We start from the raw sequence: 27,884 nt of genomic DNA on the forward strand, positions 1-27,884 counted from the left end.
CTCGTGCCCTTCCTGTGGGCTCCTGTGCGCTTTGATTCAGCAAGGCGATTGTTCTCTTCTGAAACCACAGGGTCTGCTGGGATGTTGGAGGAATGATTTTGGAAGGACACTTTTCGTGTGTGCTCTCTGGATGCCAGTGAAACGAAAACTGGAAACTTGTGCCTGCTTAATGGGAGTTAATGATTTAGACAAAATAATGATTTACACAAGAGAACAAGGGGGTAAAATGGACCATAGCACTGCAGACTGGCTTTGGAACAGCTCTCCTCGGCTAAAGACTCTTTGCAAGTGGGCAACCCACCCAGCAAGCTGAGGGGGATTGCCCTTGCTTTGCTAGCTTTCCACTTGCAGGGTGGCACATTTTCATGCCAAGGAGCATTCAAATGTGACTACTTACTGGATGACGTATGTCCTACCTCCCTAACACTGAAGTTCTGAACCACGTCGAGTCAACCAAGCCTTACTTCCCAGGCAAATTAATGCCTGACGTCTCTTTTCGGCACTGTCCTGGTGTGCCCAGGGTCCGGTGAGTTGCTGTGGGACCTGGACATCCACTTGGAAGGCTATAGATCTAATCCAGGAGGGCAGCAGCAGCAGCACCTGTCTGGCTTTACCAAGGCATGTTTTGCCAGTGGGACAGATGAGATGCCCCACCTCTCTGCTTCCTTCCCTAATATCTGGCTGCGGCAGCCCACCATGTCAGAGGGTCACACTACATGTCCCCACCCCCGGACCCTCATGCCACCTCTCTGGTTCCTTCCCTCATCTCTGAGCAGCCCACTAGGTAAGAGTTAGCAGCAGCAGCCCACCATGTCAGAGGGTCAGACTAGATGCTCCTCGGGTCCCCCTCTGACCCTCACACCACCCCTCTGCTTCCTTCCCTCATCTCTGAGCAGCCCCACTAGGTAAGAGTTAGCAGCAACAGCCAACCAGGTTCGGAGGGTCAGACTAGATGCTCCTCAGGTCCCCCTCTGACCCTCACACCACCTCTCTGCTTCCTTCCCTCAACTCTGACAGCAGCAGCCCACCAGGTCAGAGGGTCAGACTAGATGCCACTCGGGTACCCCCACCCCACCTCTCCGCATCCTTTGGATCAGCGACTGGCGAGGCCGAGCGAGCGGCGTGCCTGATTGCCGAAGCAGGCAGAGCCTCCGGAGCGGCGAGAAGAAGGCAGGGGGAGTCAGAGCAGCCGAGGAGGAGGAAGAGGAGAGGGCGGCGCAGGGGCGCGAGCGGCAGAGCCAGGCGGCGAGAAGCAACAGGAGGAGGAGGAGCAGCAGGAGAAGCGCCTTGAAGGACACGCGCGGCCCCACCAGGAGCGGCGGCGGGGAAGGGGAGCGGCAGCCAGGCAGGCAAGCGGCGCAAAAAAGCAGCAGCAGCAGCAGCAGCAGCAGCAGCCGCCGCCGCCGCGACGGGCGAGGCGCGCCCGGGGCATGAGAGGGGCGGAGGAGGCGCTGGCGCTGGCCGCTGCTGCCGGGGAGGCCGTCGGGCGCGGCGGGGCGGTGGAGGATGAGGAGGCGGCTGCCGCCCGGGAGGACGGGGAGGAGGCGGCGGCGGCGGCGGCGGACGGGGAGGCGAGCGGCGGCGGCTGCTGCAGCAGCGAGCGGCTGGTGATCAACATCTCCGGGCTGCGCTTCGAGACGCAGCTGCGCACCTTGGCCGCCTTCCCGGACACGCTGCTGGGCGACCCGCGGCGCCGCGTGCGCTACTTCGACCCGCTGCGCAACGAGTACTTCTTCGACCGCAACCGGCCCAGCTTCGACGCCATCCTGTACTACTACCAGTCGGGCGGGCGGCTGCGCAGGCCCGTCCACGTGCCCTTGGACATCTTCCTGGAGGAGATCCGCTTCTACCAGCTGGGCGAGGAGGCCATCGAGACCTTCCGCGAGGACGAGGGCTTCATACAGGAGGAGGAGAAGCCCCTGCCCCAGCCCCACTTCCAGCGCCAGGTCTGGCTCCTCTTCGAGTACCCCGAGAGCTCCGGGCCGGCCCGGGGCATCGCCATCGTCTCCGTCCTGGTCATCCTCATCTCCATCGTCATCTTCTGCCTGGAGACCTTGCCCGAGTTCCGCCAGGAGAGCAAGGGGGGCTCCGGCAGCTTCCGCGACGGCGGCCAGGGGGGCTTCCGGCCGGACTTCCCAGACGAGGACCTCCTGTTCTTGCTGCCCCACCAGCCGGAGGGAGGGACCCAGGCGCCTCTCCAGCCCCACGCGGGCACCAGCCCCTTCTTCACGGACCCCTTCTTCCTCATCGAGACCCTCTGCATCATCTGGTTCTCCTTCGAGCTGCTGGTGCGCTTCTTCGCCTGCCCCAGCAAGCCCGAGTTCTCCAGGAACATCATGAACATCATTGACATAGTGGCCATCATCCCCTACTTCATCACCTTGGGCACGGAGCTGGCGCAGGAGCAGCAGAAGAGGGAGCAGCCCGGCGCCGCCGGCAACGGGGGTCAGCAGCAAGCCATGTCCTTGGCCATCCTCCGGGTCATCCGCCTGGTGAGGGTCTTCCGGATCTTCAAGCTCTCCCGGCATTCCAAGGGGCTGCAGATCCTGGGGAAGACCCTCCAGGCCAGCATGAGAGAACTGGGACTCCTCATCTTCTTCTTGTTCATCGGGGTGATCCTCTTCTCCAGCGCTGTCTATTTTGCTGAGACCGACGACCCGGATTCCCTGTTCACGAGCATCCCGGATGCCTTTTGGTGGGCGGTCGTGTCCATGACCACGGTGGGCTATGGAGACATGTACCCCATGACCATTGGGGGCAAGATTGTGGGGTCGTTGTGTGCCATTGCGGGCGTGCTCACCATTGCCTTGCCCGTGCCCGTCATTGTGTCCAACTTCAACTACTTCTACCACCGAGAAACTGATCAGGAGGAGCAGACCCAATACACTCACGTCACCTGTGGCCAGCAGCAATCTCCTTTCTTGGAGCCCGGGAAAGGGGAGAGCAGCCAGTCGCTCAGCAAGTCTGACTTCCTGGAGGCAGAAGACTTAGAATCGATGAAATACTCCAATTTCATTCCAGCCGGCAACCAGGCTTATAAGGAGAACAAATTGTTGACGGAAGTTTGATGGGCTTGTGGGACGTCAAGGTCACCAGGAGACCCCGAAAGTGCCATCTGGTCAGGCCAGCTGGTTCCGGTCTCCTCAGACTGCTGTTGATCCCTCCTGTCTTCGCAGCGGAGGAACAGCGAAAACACCAAGTCCGGGTGACTGAAAATTATGTATGCATACAAAAAAGCAACTGGGATTTGGGACCCTGGTTTGCTTTGCCCCGTAGGCTTCTGCATTGGATGATGATCATCTGTCCCAGCCCTGGGACAGTCACCTGTCACGTGGTCATGAGGTGGGATCCTTTTTTATTTCAGCAGCTGCCCGATGGATCATTTTTTCTCATCTCCAAACAAACAAAAAACCTAAAAGTCAAGGCAAGGTTGCAGGTTGTCTCGGGATGGGCCGCACGGGCTAAGAATGTACATTATGTTTTTCGCCGCCCGATCAGTCCCAGCCTCTGTGATGCTCCCTTTGAGAAATGGAAACTCTGCATCAGGCATTGTAGTGTGTTGTCCGGTAACCGTAGGAAGGATCAACAAGCTGGCAAGATCCCCTTTGATGTGACACCTGCGCCCTGTGGAGCTGCTTGCTTGCAAACGCTCAAGGCTGAGAAAGTATCCACTGGGTTGCCACCAAACAGCCTTGACGTCTGCAGCTGGCCCTGGATCAAGGCTGGTTATCTTGTTAGCATCTGGGAAGACTCATGTTGCCATCTTTCCATTCTCTACATGCGCACCTTGCAGTCACCGGGCGTGGGGGAAATGGTGTATCGTCTTGGGGATTTTTTCCCAGTTGCAGACTGTGTTCCAAACGAACAAATGGTGCCACAGGAATGCTGGGCATAAAGGGCGAGAGAGCAGGGAAACACACTTCCTTTCTGACCCATACCATTCAGACAACGGGGTTTGGGGTCAGGGGAGCTCCTCAAGAGTTTTCTCAATGGAAGCCCCCCCCCCCCATGCTTGTGAAAGAACATTTTTGGGATGAGGGAGCTAGAGAAAAGTGGGTACAATTGCAGAAAATGGAGGGGGGAATCAGTTCTCCCCTGCACTGTCCCAGACCCTTGTGTCCAAGGGGGCCAGAGGGAGGATTTCCCAGTTAGTTTGGAGCTGCCGGTACTGCCATTTTGGGTTGGGTCCATTTGCGCCTGCCCTGCCATAAGATGTAATCAAAGCAAGTGTAGCAATTCCTTGTTCTCTGAATTGCCTTTCCTAAGCCAGCTTGGCTTCCAAGACCACCTTTGGTTTCATGTGGGCATTACCCGTTTTGTATACACGTGCCTTCCTTTGCGGGAAACATGGCTGACCCCAGATGTTTATTTTTCATCTGGAAGCTGGAGGTGGAAATGAAATGTCACTTGTGCTACGTTCTGCCAGCTGTGTAGCTCAGAGCAGCGCTGAAGGCAGACTTGAGATATAACGGGAGCTGACAGGGGGCTCTTAGCCATTGGGCTTTGCAGATGAAATGACAGCTGTCTATTCCAGTGAGCCATCTGATGATTCAAGCCACCGTGTGTTGACTATCCCCATTCAGGTGAGCTGCCTGTCTTTTTCACTTTCTGAAGTGCTGAAGTGAAGATTCATTTACCACCCTGCTCATTTAAAAAAAAAAAGGTATTTTGAAAAGTGAAAATGCGCTGCAAGTGTTGGTGGGGAAACGGGTTCTTCGGTGATGGCATGGGCACTAGCCACTTTCCAAGCATACCCAGCTTCTGATATAAAATGTATGGAACTCTCCCTCCTTCCCCCACCCAACCTTGACTTTAGAAAGCAGCTGTGTGTCTGAACTGAGTTGCGGCGAGGATATTTCCACATTGCCTTTGCTGCTTACAGTATCGCATCTGCCTTCACCCTGCATCAAGTTTAAGAAACCCTACCTCAGCATCATCCGGAGAAGCGCCGCTGTGGTCTGTCAGAAGGATCTTCTGTGCCCGAAGGCTGCAGGGTGACATTTCCGATTCAACCGGTCTCAGAAATGAGAAACAGCTCAGTTGGAATCCTTGGAACTTTGCTGCCAGTCAGGGTTGTCAATACTGATGAGGTGCTGGCAGTCTTTTAATGTAAGGATCAGGACGTGTTTTTGTGTTAAAAAAAAAAAGAGGACACACACACACACACACACACACACACACCCCTCAGGGTTTTTGATGGGGAAATTGATGCATTATCGAGTCACTAAATACATTACCTGTTTTAGCTGGGTACCTAAAAGCACGAATGCTGCAAGCCAGTGTGTGTAAAGGTTTGGTCTTCCAGGTACACTCAGCAGACAGCCAGGATTGTCTGCGGTTCACTTTAAATATTTGATGGGGGGAAAACCTGTGTGTGTTGCTGTGGAATATGTGAGAGGACTTTAATGTAGGTGCCTGAGCAGCAGAGATGGAGCGGTTCAGCCATTTGTGCATTTTGTTATGCATATATGTAAAACTAATGGCATAATTTAAGAGCGGGGGTGAGATTTTTTTCAGCCGCTGTGCCCATGAGAAGCAGAAGCATCAGTTTTAAAAGCGTATCTTGGGACCACTGGGAAAATGGCTTTAAAATTGAGGTGTTCGTCGTTGTTGTTTTCTTTGCTTTTAATGAAGATGGACTCGAACAGCTATTTACCCAGTGGCAATTTACCGTGATGTATGTGTAGCTACTGAGTAAGCAAATTTTGGGAGCTCGTCCAGATAGCCATTCTTCTTCTGTTTTGCTCCCCTGATGTGTGGTAAAAATCTCTCAGCTGTTTTGGCAGAATGGTGACCAAGATACTGCAAGGTGAAAGAGTTCACCTTGGGATAATGTGGTCCTTCCTGGGTATCTAGTGGATAGCTGAGGCTAGTCTGATGTCGTCAGATCTCACAAGCTAAACAGGGTCAGTCTCAGCAAGTATTTGAACGGGAGACCTCCAAGGAATACCAGGGTTGTGATGTGGAGGCAGGCAATGGCTAATCACCTCTGAATGTCTCTCAGCATTTTGTAATGGGTAAGAGCAGGTGGATTCCAAATTGGAGAACTGGGTTTGATTCCTCACACCTCCACCTGAGTGGCAGAGGCTTATCTGGTGAACCAGATGTGTTTCTGCACTCCTGCATTCCTGCTGGGTGACCTTGGGCTAGCCCAGGGGTAGGGAACCTGCGGCTCTCCAGATGTTCAGGAACTACAATTCCCATCAGCCCCTACCAGCATGGCTAATTGGCCATGCTGACAGAGGCTGATGGGAATTGTAGTTCCTGAACATCTAGAGAGCCTCAGGTTCCCTACCCCTGGGCTAGCCACAGTTCTTCAGAACTCTCTCAGCCCCACCTGCTTCACAAGGTGTCTGTGACATCAGCAGCAGTGGCGTAGTGGCTAAGAGCAGTGGCTAAGAGCAGGTGCATTCTGATCTGGAGGAACCGGGTTTGATTCCCAGCTCTGCCGCCTGAGCTGTAGAGGCTTATCTGGGGAATTCAGATTAGCCAGTACACTCCCACACATGCCAGCTGGGTGACCTTGGGCTAGTCACAGCTTTTCAGAGCTCTCTCAGCCCCACCCACCTCACAGGGTGTTTGTTGTGAGGGGGGAAGGGCAAGGAGATTGTAAGCCCCTTTGAGTCTCCTGCAGGGGGGGTATAAATCCAAACTCCTCCTCCTCCTCCTTGTGGGGAGAGGAAGGGAAAGGAGCTTGTAAGCCACCCTGAGTCTCCTTGCAGGAGAGAAAAGTGTGATATAAATCCAAACTCTTCTTCTTCTAACTACCCATAGATGCCTTTTTTTGGTGGCAGCAAAACCTGTGTATGGCTAACAGCCTCCAGGTTGGGTTTGGAAGTTCTCCCAGAATTACAGATTATCTCTAGACTACAGGAATCAATTTTCCTAGAGAAAATAGCAACTTCAGAGGGTAAACTCTATGGTATACCATCAATTCTAGGTGAAGTCTCTCCCCAGATTCCCTCTTCTACAGGTACCACCCATAAACCTCCAGGAATTTCTCAGACTGGAGATGGCAAACCTGCCTTCATGACTGGTTTAGCTCTTTGAAAAATTTGGAGAATGACAGTTCAGTCTGTTGTTATTATTTACAACTTTTCTTTTTGAAGAGGTTTTTGCTCTGAATCAATTGTTAGAATCAACAGGGGTGGAGTGGTTTCAGGAGCTTAGTCCCCTCAAAGTATTCTAGCCCTGTCCATGAATTCTCAATGTTCATTTTTTGGAAAAGTATCTTTGCTTACAGAACTGTACGGGGAAAACAGGTAACATTCCATCCAGGTGCTCCATAGGAAGCCATTGGAAGCCTCCCAGGGTGTTTGTTGTGAGGGGGGAAGGGCAAGGAGATTGTAAGCCCCTTTGAGTCTCCTACAGGAGAGAAAGGGGGGATATAAATCCAAACGCCTCCTCCTCTTCTTCCTCTTCCTCTTCCAGTATCTTGAACCACATGCCACCCACCAGGGTTTCTTCATGCTGTGCCACTGAAAATTAAGTTGTTAATTTAAAATACGTGAATTTAAAAAGAAAACCCCAAACCTGACAAAACTCATCATGTTTTGAGGCCACCTCTCCCATCAAGTCCTTAGAAAGCCAGCGTGGTATAGTGGCTAAGAGCAGGTGGATTCTAATCTGGAGAACTGGGTTTGATTCCCCACTCCACCTGAGTGGCAGAGGCTTATCTGGTGAACCAGATGTGTTTCCTCACTCCTACATTCCTGCTGGGTGACCTTGGGCTAGCCACAGTCCTTCGGAACTCTCTCAGCCCCACCTGCCTCACAAGGTGTCTGTTGTGGGGAGAGGAAGGGAAAGGAGCTTGTAAGCCAACTTGAGTCTCCTTGCAGGAGAGAAAGGTGGGGTATAAATCCAAACTCTTCTTCTTGAGGACAGCTGAGTGTCAATTGCAGGTGGGGATGCCTTGGAAAGAATTTAGGGTTTGTTGATGGGCACTGAGAAATTTGCTTCTTCTGTTTCTGGATTCCCCCTCCCCTTGGTGGTTTTGAATGCTTTTAAGGGTTCTTGATTCCTTGTAGAAAATAATTAGGACCAGAAAAAAAAGACTTCCTCCAGTACTAAATTTAATTGCCTCCTGCAGCAATTTGTTTAGTGGTCAAGGGAATAGAACTTCTTGAACTGGGGATCTGGTAGCACCTTAAAAACTAGGTAACATTTATTCCACTAGAACCAGTGTTAGTCTTTAAGGTGCTCCTGGACCCCTGCATTATCTTGCTGCTGTGGGCTGAAATGGTTATCCCTCTGGAATAGCCTTACAGTGCAAAGCATCTTGGAATGGAAGGTGAAAATACAATCTGTATAATTGGATTTGGGATGGAAATTAGTCTAACCTCACTCTGCAATGGTTTCTAGAGTCCCACTTTTTTTTCTACATTTCATAAACAATCAAGAAACCGAGTAATTGGGATCAGAACACATTAGGTGATTTGTCTTCTGGCATTTGTTGGTTCCCCTTGGTTTACAACAACCTTTCCCCAAGTTAACCTTCAGCCAGCGTGGTGTGGTGGTTAAGAGCAGGTGCACTCTAGTTTGATTCCCCAGTCCTCCACATGAGTGGCTGATTGTTATCTGGTTGACCAGATTTGCTTCCCCACTTCTGCATTCCTGCTCAGTCACCTTGGGCTAGTTCCAGTTGTCTCAAGAGCTCTCTCAGCCCCACCTACATCACAAGGTGTCTGTTCTCGGTAGAGGAAAGGAATAGAGTTTGTAAGTCACCTTGAGTCTCCTTACAGGAGAGAAAGGCAGAGTTTAAATCCAGACTCCTCCTTCTTTTCTCCCCTTCAATTTAAAAATAAATGTGGATCTGTAGTGTGTGCAGGCAGTACCCCCACTCCCCAGGTAAAAGAACATCACCTGTTACAAATAGGCTGGTCAATGACTGTAAATACACTAACTTGTCCAATAGGCAGAGGAAAATGCATGTTGCTTCTGCCTTTAGGAAAACATGCCCCAAGACTTCTCAATTCCTAGGAAATGCCAATGGGATTAGGAGCCCCTGAGGTGCTTTCTAAAGAAAACGTGCCCATTCTGCATCACTCTTTAGCTGCCCTGAAGTCAGCGTACAGCCACGTGGAACCTGTGTGGAAAGAAAACATCTTTTGGGACTGGTTTCCATAACAACCTCCCCAAATGGTTTTCTGTACCTGCTAACTCTGGCATTCAAAAGTAAAATGGCCTGGCTTAATATTCCATCTTCTAAAAGTAAACACCATGCCTTGGAAGAGGTGGCAAAGAATAAAAATAAGATCTTCCTCATCTTTGTTTCAGCCTGCTGGTAAAACTTTCCAAACACACTTCCTTGGAAGGAGACCTTCTATAGGATTTTGTTCCTCCTCAAGGCAATTCAAGATGACAGACTGAGGGCCCCAACCTCTGGGAGGTTTTCCTATGCAAGCTGCAATTTAAATTGGCCCAATCTGCTTTTGCTGGCCCTGTGATTTTTTAATAAACAACTGCGTACCAGATCTGACCTGTAGAGTGGGCCCTAAAAAGTCACTGTGGTTTCCTGGAAATCTGGGGTTTAACTACCGTGTTTCCCCGAAAATAAGACAGTGTCTTATAATAATTTTTGCTCCCAAAGATGCGTTATGTCTTATTTTCAGGAGATGTCTTATTTTTCTGTGTTCTGTTCGTCGGGCATGCTTCCAAACAAAACTTTGCTATGTCTTACTTTTTGGGGATGCCTTATATTTCGCACTTCAGCAAAACCTCTACTATGTCTTATTTTCCAGGGATGTCTTATATTCAGTGAAACAGGGTAGCCCTAGCCCTAGAAATGGGGTGTAGCAGTGGACTCTAAGGAACCAGGTTTGATTCTTGAAAGTGGTTTGCCATTGCCTGCCTCTATGTAACAACCGTGGACTTCCTTGGGGGTCTCCCATCCAGATGCTATCCAGGGCTGACCCTGCTTAGCAAGATCTGCTGAGATCCGGATAGTGTGGTTCAGCTAAGGCAGGGCAAGGCCTAACCACATTTTGGGTCTTCCACAAGTGTGTTCTGGGAACTTAGTGCTTTGCAGGCATGAATAAGCCAGATTTGTATCAGGATTTTGAGGATTTGTGCCATTTTCTTCTCCTAGAATGGCCTCAGTAGCTGCTATTTGCCCTGTAGCAGTCTGCACATGGACTGGTATAGTTGATCTCTGAGTTTCCCTGACAGAGCAAATGGGGACCATTTCAGATTGGAAAAAATGGTGCTTAGGTAAAGGCCTCCGTCCCATGCAGCAGTCCTGACTGGATTAGCACCCCAATGAGCCAGAGAAGCATGAAACTCCCTGAACATATTTTTGACCCAACTTAGGGATGTAACCATAGTAGCTGACTTGGACAGTCAGAGTCCAGAACAGGGTCCTAAAATGCTGAGCTGCAGATGTAGACATTCCCAATTGAAATCTGCTGTGAGGACATTTAGTAGGTGGTTGCAGGTGGAATAAATAAGGGATGCTCCGAGTTTTACTTTTCCATTCTCTACGGGCTCTCTTCTGTTCTGCCCTTTACTATGCTTTCCAGTTTAAGGAGGAGAATTTATGCAAGTATTTCCAGAAGTAATCTGTGTTAGGGCACAGCATTAGCTTCCTCGCTCTTCTACACTAGTATACTTAAGTGCATTACAGAAACATGGTGCAAAAACACAAGTTTGGGGTGATTGTATGTATGATTATGTTAAGGTTTGCACAAAAATGCACAAGCCCATGGGAAAAACACTGTATACACAAAATGTCTGGATAAATCATATGTATAATCACATCAAAATTGTTATTTGGGGGGGGGGAGGCAGAGTTATAATTGATCACACTGATAATGTAGAGAGGGGAAAGATGCATGAACTGAAGGAGCTTATGTGTGTGGTGCAAAGTGCAACTATGGATGATTCAATGCAAAACTCTGGAGGATTTCCAATGAATTAGTTCTACTTTGGAAACAAGCCTCTGAAAACAGTGGAGAAATTCACATGAACATTTCAGATGCATTCCTCATAACTATTTCTAGTCATGCTGGCCTTCCACGCTTACTGTAAAGGTTACAAGGAAGTAGTGAATGCAAAATGCTGTAGTATTTGAATGGCAGAAAATGTGAACATTGGAGAGAATTCCTTGTTGTTTGAAGATCGAACACACGAGAATAATTTCCTTAATCTGTGTTTGAAGAGGAGTAAAATAATAAGTAGATGCACTTTGGAAGCATGTGATGTGCAGAATCTGTAACCCATTGTACTCTTGGGATATTGTGCATGGATCCTTGTGGATGAGGCTTTGATTCCCAGTTGAAAGAACGGGCAGTTTGGAATGTGTGAATATTTCCTCCTGTGCTCTGCTCCTAACATACAGCTCAAAGGAAGATGCTGGATTCGAGTAGGGTTGAAAGGGAATTAACTGGAAGCCCCTACTAGTGATATTAAACTTTAGCAAGCTTCTCATGGAGATGAAGAAAAACGCATGCCAAGAGAATTCAACCGAACAGAATGTAAAGCTGGAAAAGGAGGCCTTTTCATACTGTGCTCAAGAGAACTCGGTGATCATCGGGAGAAAAGGGAAACTGGTGTTCATACACATCTGCGTTAGCAACAGAAATTGGTAAGTCTCTCCCTCCCTCCCCCTTCTGTCTTTAAAGTTAGCGAGGAAGTTCCTAATTATGGTGAACAGCCTGCAGGGAAAACCCAGCTTGCTGTGATCAGAGTGGGAGAGAAAAATAATTATAAATTTGAAGCAACGAGATATATTCTTAGCTGGTGTAAACTGGCCATGTGCTATTAAGATGTGTGATGCTACTCTGAAAGAAACCCCCAGTTTGGCTCCATTTCCCTGATCCGAATGGCCTGGACTAGCCTGATCTCCTTGGATCTTGGAAGCTAAGCTGGGTTGTCCCTGGCTCCCTTAATGTTATTTATTTTTGGTGTGTGTGCATGTTTTCCTTTGCTCTAACAAGGATTTTTTATGTGGTCCATTTTTAACAAGCACTCTCTGATGTTGGAATACGAGCCATTTAATTAATAAGCTCTGCATGACAGTACTCAGTTTTAATGTGCGTATATTTACATTATTTAGTACTGTTCAACTGACCAGGAAAGTTCCCCATGGCCAGTGATGGCGAACCTTTTCGAGACCGAGTGCCCGAATTGCAACCCCAAACCCACTTATTTATCGCAAAGTGCCAACACAGCAATTTAACCTGAATACTGAGGTTTTAGTTTAGAAAAAACGGTTGGCTCCGAGGCGCGCGTTACTCAGGAGTAAGCTTGGTGAAGCAAGCGTGCAACACTTCGAATGGGTGAATCACGACCTTAGGAGGGTTTACTCAGAAGCAAGCCCCATTGCCAGATTGTGCCCAGGCCAGCCTAGATTGTGTGTGTGTGTGTGGGTGATTTTCTGCCCCCCCCTCCCCCCACATGACAAACTCATAGAAAGGGCTCTGAGTGCTACCTCTGGCACCTGTGCCATAGGTTCGCCACCACTGCCCTAGGCCACTGCCCTTGAAGTCCATAGAAAGGGCTCTGAGTGCTACCTCTGGCACCTGTGCCATAGGTTTGCCACTGCTGCCCTAGGCCACTGCCCTTGAAGTCCACAGGGGGCAGTAGCAAGTTGGGCCACGTGCCCCCTATGTGCAGCAAATGAGCCTACCTTTTGGGGCCAGTGTCCAAGCTGAGCAGTCTCTGGGGCTTTGCCAGCAATCAGTGAGCACCTCCAGGACAGTTCTGAAATCCTAGTCTGCTCTTCAACAACATCCCTAGCGCATGGATTGAAAAAGTATCCAGGGCTGAGCCCCAATGAGGCTTAGATCAGACTTCAAACTTTTCTGACAGCATTAATGCTTGCCAAATCCTGGCAGTAATTTGTGGGTTTTGTGTGTGGTGAGATATGAGGACACCATCAGCTGTCAGCTTTGGTAAGGAAGGGCTGTCATGACTGAATAGTCCACCTGACATCTATTCCAGGCACCCTGGGCAGCATTATTAAGATTGAGCTGGTTTAGCAGAAAAGTCTGCATCTCATTTCCTTGGTCGACAATTCAGTTCACAAAGAGGGAATGGTGGGGGATGTGCCAGACCTCGGCCAACTTCCGTACCACCCCTTTCACAAACCTCCCTTGCCTTTGGGTTAGCAACCAGGAGACCACATTTGTCCCTTTGACCTTCAGTTTTATGTGTGTAAAGTGTCATCAAGTGCGTAAAGCCAACTTACAGCAATACTTGCAAGGGGATTTCAAGGCACCTGAGAAGCTGAGGTGGTTTGCCATTGCCTCCTTCTGCAGAGTCTTCCTTGGTGGTCTTGCTTCCAAGTACTGAGCCTGCTTAGCTTCCAACATCTAATGAGATTAGGCTACACCACGTCGACTTCCGCCTGGCCGTCAGTTACTGATCTCTAATATGTAAGACCAACGTTTATTTTTTTACCCATGTTATTATTTTTTACCCATGAGGGCTTTCATCTTTTAAAGCTGTTTTTAAAGTCTGCTTGCAGCCTGAAGTGACTTTTAGAAATATTTTAGGATGTTGAAAGTTGTTTTATGCCGATTGTTTGTGGGAGGGAAGGTGGCATGGTATAGCCACATTGGGTCAACTCTCAGAAGCCAAGCCGGGTCAGTGCTTGGATGAGAGACCACCAAGGAAGACTCTGCAGAGGATGGTAATGGCAAACCACCTCTGCTTCTCATTAGCCTAGAGATCCCCTTGCTGTGGTCACTGTAAGTCAGCGGCAACTTGATGGGACTTTACGCTCCCCTTTCTTTGCGTAGTTGGTTTTAGGGCTTGCTGAGGACTGATAATGCTTCAGTTGTTGTTTTTGTGATTTTATTGTTTTTTACTTTGTGAGGCACCTTCACCAGGTTTCTGGAGAAGCAGCATTCAATAAATCAATAACAGACTTTAAGAAACCCTTATGTCAAGAAACATGAAGGTGAGGGTGATGACAGAAATATTATCACCAAGTCCTTCATCAAGGCTTCCAAACAATGGCTGGTGGCGAACCTTTGGCACTCCAGATGTTATGGACTACAATTCCCATCAGCCCCTGCCAGCATGGCCAATTGGCCATCCTGGCAGGGGCTGATGGGAATTGTAGTCCATAACATCTGGAGTGCCAAAGGTTCGCCACCACGGTATTAGGACAAGTTCTCTCATGGGTTGGTAAGGGGTTAAAAAAAGCAAGAAGGAGAGGATCAAAGAGCTTTGTGTTGTAGCCCAGCTTAACCTGATCTCGTCAGGTCTTAGAAGTTAAGGAGGGTCTGTTCTGCTTAATGCTCGGATGAGACCACTAAGGAAGTCCAGGGTTGCTACACAGGGTTGCTACTCGTCTCCTGCATTGAGAACTCTGTGGTGTAGCCATGTTGGCTGCAACTTGAAAGCCCTTCCCACCACCACAACGCTGTGCGTGTTTCCAGCTGCGACTTGAGGCATTTGTTTATTTAATTTCCCTGTTTCTTTCGTCAGACTGTTGAATAGAATATTCTGCAAAAGCATACGGCCTATTTCATATTTCTTTATCCTGCTTGGATAAGCCAAGTATTGTCCGAGTATGTCCCCATACCTACACACATCTACACACACACACACACACATGCATATAGTTACATTGTAAAAACCAGTATGAAAAAAACCTGATCCACAGCTAGATGGGATAGAGTGGAATCACATCTCCTGTGAAGCGTGCGTCTGCAGGCTAGAGTGCAGTTCGACTCATTCATTTGCATTCTCTGGGGAGAAACGGAATGACATTTATGGGCAGAATTGGAACATTAGTGGCTGCTGTTGCTTTCAGACCTGCTCAGAGCTTGCGGGTTGCAAAACAGAAGCCGCGTTCAGGAATTGAGAGATGCTTGTTTGCAATGCTGGCGCAATTAGCCGTCCTGGCCCAAATGAAGTTGTTCACGTCTTTGAGGAAGAAAAGAACAGAATTCAAAGGTGCAGTGGGGCATGGCCACAAAATGTCACCCTGGGACTTGCCCAGCCCCTAGCCAAACTCCTCCTGGCCCTCCCACTGCTGCCAAACTCCACCCCCACTGCTGCTGAATTCCCCCTGCCCTGCCGTCGCACCCCTCACAACCCCCCTGCAAACCTTTTCCTCATCCTTCAAGCCATGTCAGCCAGCAACATACTGGGGGCGGGGTTAAGTCCAGAGAGGGTGTGCTCCTTCCCTAGCCTTAACCCCGCCCCCATTGTGTTGCCGGCTGGTGCCGCTCGGAGAGCAAGAAAAAGGTTTGTAGGGTTTTTTTACTGGGGTGGCGGGGCGGTGGTGGGAGTTTGGCTGCGGGGGGGGACAGGGGAGTTCGGCTGAGGGCTAGGCATGGGGGGAGGGGCAAATGTGATCCAGGTGAATGGCTCCTGGGTTGATTGCCCCCTCTGGCCACCCTAGTTCCGCCAGTGCAAAGGTGATGATTTTCATCGTCTGCCATTTGGTCCATAAAGCTCTCCCAGTTCTGCTTCCTTGGGTTCAACCCCCTCTTCCCCCAGCCGTCCAAACTAGCTGAACCGACTAAGCTTTTTCTTTTTCGCTTTCAGCCAATTAACTGCCTTAGTCAAGCTAGTTCATATTGGACACTGCAAACTCTTCAAAATAAGTGTAATTTTGAGGATAGAGATGGCAGTGTGCAATTTAATAAGAACATAAGAACATAAGAAGAAGCCAGCTGGATCAGACCAGAGTCCATCTAGTCCAGCTCTCTGCTACTTGCAGTGGCCCACCAGGTGCCTTTGGGAGCTCACGTGCAGGATGTGAAAGCAATGGCCTTCTGTGGCTGTTGCTCCCGAGCACCTGGACTGTTAAGGCATTTGCAGTCTCAGATCAAAGAGGATCAAGATTGGTAGCCATAAATCGACTTCTCCTCCATAAATCTGTCCAAGCCCCTTTTAAAGCTATCCAGGTTAGTGGCCATGACCACCTCCTGTGGCAGCATATTCCAAACACCAATCACACGTTGCGTGAAGAAGTGTTTCCTTTTATTAGTCCCAATTCTTCCCCCCAGCATTTTCAATGTATGCCCCCTGGTTCTAGTATTGTGAGAAAGAGAGAAAAAGTTCTCTCTGTCAACATTTTCTACCCCATGCATAATTTTATAGACTTCAATCATATCCCCCCTCAGACGTCTCCTCTCCAAACTCAAGAGTCCCAAACGCTGCAGCCTCTCCTCATAAGGAAGGTACTCCAGTCCCTCAATCATCCTCGTTGCCCTTCTCTGCACTTTTTCTATCTCCTCAATATCCTTTTTGAGATGTGGTGACCAGAAACTGAGCAAAAGGTACCACCTATGATTGTTAATTGTTACGATGTTTGTGTTGGATGATGGAGGGCTTCTGTTTGTGTGTTTATTTTGAATATCTATATACCCACCTTTCTGCTGGGCATCCCGAGCTCAAGGCAAGTAGCAGCAATATAAAACAACTTGATTAAAAACAATGACTATTAAAACAGCAGATACAAAAAAGGCAGTGCACTTTCAGGCAATCTCCATACCGAGACTTGTTGCAAACCTTTTTAGATCCTCATCAGTGATGGCCAGGAATCCAGTATCAGGCAGACTTTGCGCTCATCACCACAGTTTCAGCGAAGCATCCAACATGATATCAGAGGTCGTCTGTGTTTTCCTCATTGGCAAAAGCATAAAGAATTAGAGTGCGGCGTAGTGGATAGAGAAGACTCAGGTTCACATCTCCAGGAAGCTATAACCAGTTACTGCAGCTCACCTTAACAACCTTTACAGCAGCGGTTCTCGGAGTGTGGATCACGACTCTCTTGCAGAAAGCTTGGAGGGAGGAGGAGGAAGAATAGGGAGAGAAAGTCTTTGGAACTCTGATGGCAAATTCAGGTTTGTTTCTGTCTACTGTGCAAAATGGTCAGGAAGTATCATCCGTTGTTTGGAAATTCTATTTATAAACGCTAAACAGGAAAAAAGGACATTTTAAAATGATTCTTTGAAATCTGGTGAGGTTTCTGTGCTTTATCTGGGGGGGGGGGGAAGGGAGGGGGATCCTGAAAAGAACAGTCAGTTGGAAGTGGGTTCCTCTTCCAAAAGTTTTAGGACCTTGACTTTGCAGGGTTGTTGTGAGGACAGCAGGAAGCGTAACCTCTGTGCAGCCCTGCATTCCTAGGAGGAATAGTGGGGTACAATTACACCCCCAAGCTGCATTTACTCCTGCTAGAGAAAACTTAATAGTATCCTTTAGTCTTCCCCAGTGGCCATCACAGCAGTTTGCGGGTGACAATTTTCAGTGGGAACATGGGATGAATGGAAAGATTAAATAAATGGCAGCCCCAAACCAACTGTTTGTACATTTTTAAAAGACCCTCAGGGAAATGGGGAAGGGGGCCATGACCTGGCGATAGAGCATCTGCTTGCATGCGGAAGGTCCCAGCTTTAATCCCAGACATCTGCAGTTAAAGGCTAGGTAACAGGAGATGTGGAAGAGATACTGGAGAGCCCCTGAAAGTCTGAATAGACAACACTGACCTGGTTAGACTGATAGTTTGATTTAGTTTAAGGCAGGGTTACTGGGATTATCAAATCAAATCTAAGAAGAAGAATCGTAGAGAAGAGTTTGGATTTATATCCCCCCTTTCTCTCCTGCAGGAGACTCAAAGGGGCTGACAATCTCCTTCCCCTTCCCCCCTCACAACAAACACCCTGTGAGGTAGGTGGGGCTGAGAGAGCTCCGAGAAGCTTTGACTAGCCCAAGGTCACCCAGCTGGCATGTGTGGGAGTGTACAGGCTAATCTGAATTCTCCAGATAAGCCTCCACAGCTCAGGCGGCAGAGCTGGGAATCAAACCCGGTTCCTCCAGATTAGATACACGAGCTCGCCACTGCTTGAAGACCCAGGACTATTCAAACGAATGCCTGCCTCTGCGTTCACCCCAAAGCAAAAATGGAACTTCAAAACAGTTTTGGAAACTCGCAGATCTTAGCACAAGTGGCATAGCCACTAGATAAAGTGGAGCACAGTGCCATCTTGTGGAGTCAACTCCTAATTTGTGGTTGCTCATTCAAGAAGAGAAATCCATGAAAGCAGGAACCTGCTTCTTGGCCTGGTTTCTGCAAGGTGGCCAGGAGTTTTGGGACAAGAATAGGTTTCAGAAGGTGTAACTGTAGCCCCCAACTTCCCACCTTCTGTCATGTCAAAGCTCTGGGTGACTCATCCTGAGAGAGTGATTTAGGAACTGTAATTTGGGAATCCTCAGCTCAATTTCTCTGAAAGCTTTGCAGGGATTCCTCAACCGTAACACCAGTAATGGTAGACAAATATCCCCGACAGACCATTTCTGCCCACACCTGCTTTTTCCGAGGCCATACATTTCCTCCACATAGGCAGGTGAACAGAGGCCCATGTGAAGGGAAGGCGTGCTTTTTACAGTGTGCCTCACAAAACTCTATAACACCCAGGAATTCAGTGGTGCATGTTCCTAGTTGGCCTTCCTCAGCAGGCAAGTTTGTTTTAAAGCAGAGACCAAGAAATACTGTTCTCCTTCTTGCCACCACAGTTTAAACTGCATGCTCCAGAGCTGATGTCTCTCTGTTGCTGACATTTTTCTCTAATATGTCAAGCACATTGATGGTGCTCTGCGCATGATTAATAAATGCGCCCTGCAGTGATCAAATCGGACCTGCCAGCTTTTTGTGTTTGGGTGCTAAAGCCTGATTAGAAATGGAAACTAAATAGATCCTATTTCTTTGTTTCATATTTTAAAATAAACATATAATGACATGCACTTTAAAAAAGAATGTTAACTCCAATAACTATGTCTGATTCTGGGGGCAGGATTCTAGGGCCGTGGTGGCGAACCTTTGGCACTCCAGATGTTATGGACTACAATTCCCATCAGCCCCTTCCAGCATGGCCAATTGTAGTCCATAACATCTGGAGTGCCAAAGGTTCGCCACCGCTGTTCTAGGGTGAGAAAATCCTAGGTGTTTTCCTAATATTAAGGCAGCAAACTGCAAGCAGGGTGGGGCGCTGTTCACAGGGGGCTGGTGCTGATCTTCCAAAGCAGAGCAGGACTGAAGGAAAAGCCAAAGAAGGGGAGAAATGTGGGAGGGACTCTCAGGAAAAAAATAGCACGTGTACCTGCTTTGACTGCAGAAGGTCCCAGGTTCAATTCCCGGCACCTTTGGATCAATAATCTCAGGTAACAGGTTTTGGGAAAGATCTTTATAAACCTGAGACCACAGAGAATTGCTACTAGTCACAGTAAGCAATATTAGGCTAGATCGGGGGTCTGCAAACTTGGCTCTCCAGATGTTTGTGGACTACAATTCCCATCAGTGCTGCGCATTGGCTACATTGGCAGGGGCTGATGGGTTGTTATGTGCAGATCTAAGGTTTACCCTTTTGCAATTGACTGAAAGCTGAACTGTAATTGGGACTCCACATTGGCACTTAATATAACTCCATTTTTTAAAAAACATAGCAATGTCTACTCACGAGTACATTGTCTCCAGCAAAAATCCTGTTCTCCCTGAACTTTCCACTTTTACTTTCTTTGTTTTTAGCCTGATTATCAATTTCTGTTCTCTACTGCTAGCCACTTCTTACATAGAGCTCATGAACAGATGCTTAATTATCTGCTTCTTATCTTTCCACTTATCTGTCCCTTTCCCAAGGTATTCACAGTGGTATTCATGGTTCTTCCTTCTTCCATTTGGTCCCCACAGCAGCCCTATCAGGTTGGTTAGCCTGAGAAAGAGAGAAGGTGACTGATACAGGTGACTGGCTCAAGTGAGCTTCACAGCAGAGGTTTTTTTTCTCTTTGGCCCCTTCCGCACATGCAGAATAACACACTTTCAATCCACTTTGCGCTGGATTTTACTGTGCAGAATAGCACAATCCACTTGCAAACAATTGTGAAGATGGATTGAAAGTGCATTATTCTGCATGTGGGGAAGGGGCCTTTGTAGCAAGTTAAAATCACTGCTCATTTAAAAAAATCTATTGCAAGGAATGTACACTCACTCACACACACACACGCACACGCACACACACGCATATGAAGCTGCCTTGTCCTGAATCAGACCACAGGCCTGATTTCTTCTATCTATTCAAGTGTGGGGGACCTTAACATAGGCTTGATACACAGTATGAAAAACAGTTCTTAGCCCCTGCCTTCCCAAGAGACGACAACAAACCATTTATTCATCAGTGCTAGGAGAGAAACAGCCAGACGAGATCAGGAAGTAATTAATGTGGCTGGAAGGGGAAGAGTGAGACTTAAAGGGATGGTAGCCCTTAATGGCACTTTGACTCCACTTTAAAACCACAAAACGTGTCTGAGAAAACCTGGAACAACAACACAGAAAATATGGGAGTGAAATTAGTTGTACTGTCTATACCAGTGGATTCCAAGCTTTTCGATAGGGTGACCCACAAGTTCAAATTTTAACGGTGAGCCACTTAAAAAACCCCCAGAGCATTACCAAAACAACAGAAAGGCGAAAGCCTTCGCAGACTTTGTAACCCACTTTTGGGTCAGGACCCCATCATTTGTCCTGTGCAAAAATGAACAAATGAATTCTGATCATTCCAAATTGAAAGGTTAGTTGGTTCGTCTGGACATGTGATAATTGCTATTCATATACTAAGTGTGTTTGTGTGTGTGCATGATTGAGATGGGTGTGTTACCGCCAAAACGAATAAGGTGTGACTGACTTAAGGAAAACATCATATAAAGACTCTGTTCTATATAATGCTTCTTCAAAGCTAGGAGCATGCAGAAGCAGAATAACCTGATTGTGGAGGATTAATTCATCACAGAACCTGTGTATGTGAGTGACATACTGGGAGATGGTGCAGTTTAGAACTCAAGAGCTGCTGACAGGAATATACATTGAAAAACTCTTAGAACTGGAGGGTTTGGACATGTTGGCAGGGAAAGAGTATCTTGGGAAAAAGGACCCTACTCTAGCCAAAGAGAGGAATAAATTTTTAGGGAAAGAAGAATTACTAGCCTAGGCTCTTCAAAGACTTGCCCATTTGTCTCCTGAACTGTGTGTGTAGAACAGAGGGAGCTGGCTGAGTGAGAGAGATGGTGTCAGGGGGAGACCAATTTCTAGCCAGGAGGGGAATTTGAACTTTGTGTGGGAGAAGAATTCCCATCCCTAATTCTGAGATGGATTTATACAGTTTGATGAAATCAGAGGGGAAAGGGAATTGGGTGCATACTCCACTCCTTCTGGATTTCGGCCACCAAAGTTTACACATGCACCTTTGAGTGCAGCTCTTGAGTCAAAGCTGTATATCAACCAGGAAGTGCATCTGATTTCAAAGAATTTAGAAATCTGTAACAAACTGTAATCTTATCAAACAGCCACATGCCATCTGAGTTGTACTATTAGGAACATCTTCATATTTTTATATAAGCCCACTTATTTCCTTCTCACAAATTTCCCTTACTGGTGTGCTCCTACTTTCTTATTGAAACATCACTAGCACCCACACATACTGTATGAAGATCTGTGAACGGGGGCAGCCACATGAACAACAAACGCAGTTCTACCCGCTTTATCTGGTTTCCCCCTGAAAAATCTTTTCTTGCTGGTTCCCAAGCTGAGCACTCTGCAAGAATGGCAACTAGAAATCTGAATTAGTTCTCAGAAAAAGGCACTTTGGTTAACGCTGGCAAATCAAACGTCAGGAATTGTGAAGAGTCAATTAATTATAAAGTACGCATACAGTGACCACACACACAGCCTCCCAGAACATACACAGACATGACCTCACAAGAGGACAGCTGAGTTCTGCCATGCTTGAACAAGAAGGAATCACATTTAATGTATCTACATGCCTGTCTGACAGATGAGGCTGGCTGCAGTTACCTTTCTGACATGCACTTTTGGTTTCCAAACCCCCTCTTTGGTTGCTCAATTATGGTTCACTTGACTCAAACCCCCTCCCCCCCCCAACAACCTAGGGATTGCATATCACCTACCCCTTCTGCAAGTCTTACTGGAGATCAGCAGCTGCTTCAGAGTTGCTGCAGAACTGCAGTGTCAAGTCTATGCAGTAGGTTTCCTTACACTCTCTGTGCAGAGGAAAGGGGGTGGGGGTGGGGTTTGCTGCATTTGGCGATTGCTGCGTTTTGTCACAAAATCTGCTTTTGACTGTCTTTGTTTTCCTTTCCCTCCCCGTCCCTTTGTGTTTCAGATGTCAAAATCAAAGAGCACGGCAGTCAACCCCTTACAAACGAACGAGATTGAAGGAGTAAGTCGGTCTGATCGCCTGCAGAGCAGCAAAGCTTGGATGGCAGTGGTGAAATGTAGCCTTGGAAGAGCAATCCACAGACTGTTGTTCTTTGAGCACAGAAACCAGGAGCTGAAATGACAGGGGATCATCAAAACAGATGTCCTTTCTTACCCGCAAGATCGTGTCTTTCACATCTGCTTTAAAAAAAAATCTGGACTCGGTTGCGCAGAAAAAAAAATGTTGTGCTAACATTTATTTATTTACGAAACCTAGACTGATTTTCTATTAACATGATCCCAAACGGGGTAAAAAAATTAAGAGCGAGCTTGAAACAGAGGGAAGGAACAAACTGGCAGCAAATAAGAAGCCCATAACCCGTCGGCAAAATGCCAAGCGGCAAAACAGGAGAAATTGATTTTCAGGCCCAGTCAATAATTTTCCAGCTTCCTGGAATTGGAAATCCTTTGCTGAGAACTTAAGCAGCTAGAAAGACCTTCGTGTCGCCTGTGTAGGGTGCCAAGGCAAAACAAGTCCCTTCGACAGATAACTGTTCATCAGATGTCTCCCATATGTGGAATATTCACCTGGCTCGCCTAAGCAAAACTTCCTAATTAGTGAGGTTCACACAAGAACAGGATTCGCTGACACTGGACCTACGAAAAGCAGCACAATGCTATTCTTTGGGACACTGAAGAAATGCCTAAAGGATTCGTTCCTCTTTCTCTCTGTTCTCTCTTTTACTGTGCAAACTTACAAACGTTGTCAAGTCCACAAGACTTAAAATCAACGTCAAACAAAGATCCATGAAAGTTTACCACTGTAGCTACAAGTGTTCAGCTGTGATGTGTAGATCCTCTATCTGTAAGATGTGTCTCATGTATAGAAGTGTGTGGTGAGCTGTCTTATTTGTCTGTAGAGCCAGTATTTGTCCTAGACTTGTAGTCTGACACTGGTTTGTTAAAGGGGGGTGGGGTTAAGATTTTTGGCAGCGTTTGGGAGAGCCACCAAAATAGCATTGTTAGGGTACTTCATGTATTTCAGAAAGCCTATTAACTAAAAACTACATACATTTTAAATACCTGAAAGATCCTAAAAGTTTCTGCTGCCAATATTCTCCTTATTCTTCTGTTGAGTAATAGGGGGGGTATTGCCCTCTTTCCAGTACTATCTGGAAAAGGAGGGCGGGGAACCAAGGTTTACACAATTTTTTTAAAAAGAGAGAGATGATGCCAGAGATGTGCTCATTACAGCCACCATAATGCCTTGGGTGGTTTCCTATCTGGTCTGCGGTCTCAGCGATAGGCAACTATGGAGAAATGTGGGAATACTGGACCTGATTTATGTGCTACAGCTGGGCCCAAATGCCCTCTTGTGCTTGTGCTAACATACCACAAACTCTGCAGCAATGCCCACTTCTGGTATCCATTTTGCTGGCTAGCCAGGTTTGGAAATCAACTCTTGCTGTGGATTGGCTACTCTCTTCTTGTGGCAAACCCAGTGCATAGTTATGATCGTAACAAAGCAGAACAGGCAACAAGTCTTGCATTTCCTGCTTTCATCCATGGTGTTGTTGCTATGAAAACCTCAAGAGAATGGGTCGGTACAAGGTAGCATGAAGATGAGGCAATGACATGTGAGCACCCATCCTGCCACTCAAACACTTCCATGTGTCCAAAGTCTTTGCCCTTTGAGACTTTAGAAGAAATGTTGCCTTGTATGGCACTGGTCTTAGATCAGGGAAGGGAAAAAAGAAGAGGTAAATTATGTCCCTACTCGGCCTCCGCAATCTGCATAGGCAAATTTGCTGGTGGTCCCCGGCCCCTCAATGATGTGACTGGCCTCTATCCGGGCCAGGGCCTTTACTGCCTTGGCCCCTGCCTGGTGGAAAGCTCTCCCTCCAGCCATCAGATCCCTGCAGGACCTTGGACAGTTCCACATGGCCTTCAAAACAGAGGAGTTCCACCAGGCTTTAGGGGAGGCTGGTCGCTGATATGCCGCTGCCCCCCGCCCCCCATTACTCCCATATATCACCACACATGGTTGCCATTATTATAGTTCCCAGTCCCCTCCCAGGGGGATGGGAGGTCCTTCTCTGAGTCGCCATCTGCTCTTGGTTTTTACTATATTAAATTATTCTGGTTTTAATTATTATATTGTAATTGTATGATTCAATAATATTTTATCTGTTGTACACCGCCCAGAGCCCTTTGGGGGTGGGCGGTATACTCATAAATAAATAGGTCGGTCGGTCGGTCGGTCGGTCGGTCGGTCGGTCGGTCGGTCGGTCGGTCGGTCGGTCGGTCGATAGATAGATAGATAGATAGATAGACAGCCAGTCCACTCAGAATCCAAAAACAGGAACAAGATCTGTGGATACTTTTTATTAGAGCCAACCAAATGTTTTGTGTCAACTCAGTTGGTCCTCAAAAAAGGTATTACGTGGATTTTTCACTGGTTTTAAAGATCTGACTCTAGTGAACTCTACCCTTTGAAGAATATTAAGCTATCTCAGGGCAACAGATGATGGTCAGTTTCCACTAGCGCGGTTCCAAATATTGTATGTACTTCAAAGGAAGACAACCCTCAGTGTAAGATGATTCCCCTTTAAAAAGTTAAGCATCAATTTTATATATATTTTTTACTGGTCATCACTGTAACATGTATGTGAATGAAAGACAATCCTCTCGGATGCCATAACTAGAAAATAATTTAAACTGCCATTGGAAGTAAATGTGTCAGATAAAGATGCTTACATTTTTGGGAAAGGGGGAAACACTTTCCACGGATTCCTCTGCCTTGCTGCAGCTTCCCTCCAGTTTTGTTGCTCTTCAGTGGACCCTAAGGAATTCTATTAGGGCAGAGGGGTGGAGAGTAGCAGAAAGCATCCTTCCAACAATTTAAGTGCTCATAATCAGAGGCATAGCTCCAAGGGGGCGGGGGGCGGGGGGTGGGGTGCGCGACGCATCGGGTGCACGCCCTTGTGGGGGTGTGGCATTCTGGGGCGGGGGACACACCAGTGCACCGGGCTCTTTCCCCCTTTGCTACGCCTCTGCCCATAATTGTTCAGAATATGTAGTTGGATGCAGGCTGGTAGCAATGAAGCTGCCTATTGCTGTTTCTTCTGGATGGTGTTATAAATATCTAGTAGCAGCAGGAAAATTTCAAACAAGGGAATTCAAGTTCTTTGGAGCTGCAAATGACCATCTTTGCATCACATTCTGGTTGATGGGATGAAACTTATTTCAGGGAATGTTTATAATGTTTCCACTGGTCTGGGAAAATGAAAAACAGGTGAAGTGGCTCTCATACAGAGGTTGAAACTGCATGGGAGTTTCAGGGCTTTGAGACTATGAAGAAATAAGGCTTCCATCTTGTTTCTGACCCTGTGCCTGTGCCTTTAATGCAAGACAGTGTATTTTTCCATGCCACAGAAATGAGTGATGGGGAACAGTCCACTTGCTAGATATCTGTGTAACTTTCTCATGTTAAAGATACAAGAGCCAGACATTTTGAAGCATGAGCTGGAAAACCTCTTGCTAACCATATTCACAAAGTTACAATAAACACACGTGTACCGTACACTTGAATTTTCTTTATAATCCTCATGTTCAGTTCTATGTATGTACAGCTGAACATGTGATTGAAACTTTACATTGATCCAAAAAGACAGTTTCAGGAGGGAGCTGTGTTGTTCCACAGTAGAAGATTCCAGACCAGTAGCACCTCAGAGACCCAACAAATTTTCAGTTTCAAGAGTTGAAGCTCCCTTTGTCAGATGATGGTCTTTTCCACACAAGACACATAGAATGTTTCCAGAATGTTTTTGATCCCCCCTTTACTACAATGTTTGTCTGCAATCACTTCCTCCAAACATTTTATGGCTGCCATAATGCTTTTAATTTTTTAAAACTTATTTATAGAAATGATGCTTTGCTGATCATAAGAACATAAGAACCAGCCTGCTGGATCAGACCAGAGTCCATCTAGTCCAGCACTCTGCTACTTGCAGTGGCCCACCAGGTGCCTTTGGGAGCTCACATGCAGGATGTGAAAGCAATGGCCTGCTGCTGCTGCTGCTGCTGCTGCTGCTGCTGCTCCCGAGCACCTGGTCTGCTAAGGCATAGATAGACTTCTCAATAATCTGTCCAAGCCTCTTTTAAAGCTATCCAGGTTAGTGGCCATCACCACCTCCTGTGGCAGCATATTCCAAACATCAATCACGTGTTGTGTGAAGAAGTGTTTCCTTTTATTAATCTTAATTCTTCCCCCCAGCATTTTCAATGTATGATTTGATCCATTGATTCCATGCTTTGTAGATCTGTTTAACTGATATATTGTGGTGACACCCAAAACAGCAAAACACACGTACACCCAAAATGACAAAAATAAAGAGGCGAGGGGGAAAGGAGCGAGTGTGGGATTTGAAAAAAATGGTGGACTAGGCACCAAGGGGAACTTTGGGTGGTGGCATAGGAGTGTGGGAAAACAGCCAGGCTTTTCAGCGGGAAACTTAAAATGTTTTAAATATGACTGCATTGTGAGGGGAGCCAGCTTCAAAACTTTCAGTGGAAAACCTCATGCTAAAAGGGTTTTCAGACACAACAACAAGAAGAGTTTGGATTTATATCCCCCCTTTCTCTCCTGCAGGAGACTCAAAGGGGCTTACAATATCCTTGCCCTTCCCCCCTCACAACAAACACCCTGTGAGGTAGGTGGGGCTGAGAGAGCTCCAAGAAGCTGTGACTAGCCCAAGGTCACCCAGCTGGCATGTGTGGGAGTGTACAGGCTAATCTGAATTCCCCAGAGAAGCCTCCACAGCTCAAGCGGCAGAGCAGAGAATCAAACCCAGTCCCTCCAGATTAGATACACGAGCTTTTAACCTCCTATGCCACTGCTGCTCCTTACAACAGAGTAAAAGGTAAATAAAACTTTTCCCAGCATCAGTGGTGGAAAATGCAGTGTGGAAGACCAAGGAGGAAACGTTTCATTATTATTCTGGAAACATTATAAATGACGTGTGCAGAAAGGATCAAAATCTTGTTGGATTTTTAGGTGCTACTGAATTTAAATCTTTTTCCACATTGATCCAGGTACTGGTCTTTGTTTTCATTTGTAAAGTGAACATGTGCAAGCTCTTTCTTATAAACAGATGTATGCACATACATACAGAAGGTACATGCATTCATTCTCACTTGTGAACAGGGCTACTGTCCAAACTCATGCACCAGTCCCTGTTTATTTCAGTGTGTGTGTGGGGGGTGGGGGTGGGGTGGGGTGGGGGGTGCTAGAGAATTTCTGGATCACTTTGTGCTTCATGGGGGGAGAACTTTGCTCCGTCACCCATAATGTCCCTTAAAATGCCTCCTGTCTGGAGTAAACACCTCACTCAACCATTGGAAAGACCTTTTTTTAAAAAAAGAGAAATCCAATGAAGAGAAGGCACCATATTTGTTTTTCCCTTGGGATTTCCATGCTTGTCAAAGAGAGTAATAGTAATGAAAAGCTTGCCCTGTGTACACTGCACATTTAAACTAGTTCTAAACCTCATGGACGTGGAACCAAAACCCTGTGGTTCTTTTACGGTGCTGAATGACTTCCACAAAAAGGACGGTATCCTTATGTTTTTTGCCATTTCCAGAATTGTTGGGGAGAGGTGGAGAAATTTAAACTGGTTTAAAATTGGGAGTGTACATATGACTGTGAGGCTCTCTCAAC

At 47.2% G+C, this 27,884-nt stretch overlaps 1 protein-coding gene across 1 annotated transcript; it reads left to right on the plus strand.

The window, feature by feature from the left end:
• The first annotated feature begins 407 nt into the window (after window positions 1-407).
• KCNA6 (potassium voltage-gated channel subfamily A member 6) lies at window positions 408-24,002 on the plus strand. Its single transcript, XM_048515345.1, is given in 6 exon segments — window positions 408-526; window positions 1,098-1,345; window positions 1,533-1,582; window positions 1,584-5,109; window positions 11,336-11,581; window positions 22,131-24,002. Coding segments are annotated over 4 exon segments (1,902 nt in total). The 3' UTR covers window positions 3,069-5,109; window positions 11,336-11,581; window positions 22,131-24,002.
• The last annotated feature ends 3,882 nt before the right edge of the window (window positions 24,003-27,884 follow it).

The sequence above is a fragment of the Sphaerodactylus townsendi genome, linkage group LG14, assembly GCF_021028975.2.
Source record: "Sphaerodactylus townsendi isolate TG3544 linkage group LG14, MPM_Stown_v2.3, whole genome shotgun sequence".
Lineage (NCBI taxonomy): Eukaryota > Metazoa > Chordata > Lepidosauria > Squamata > Sphaerodactylidae > Sphaerodactylus > Sphaerodactylus townsendi.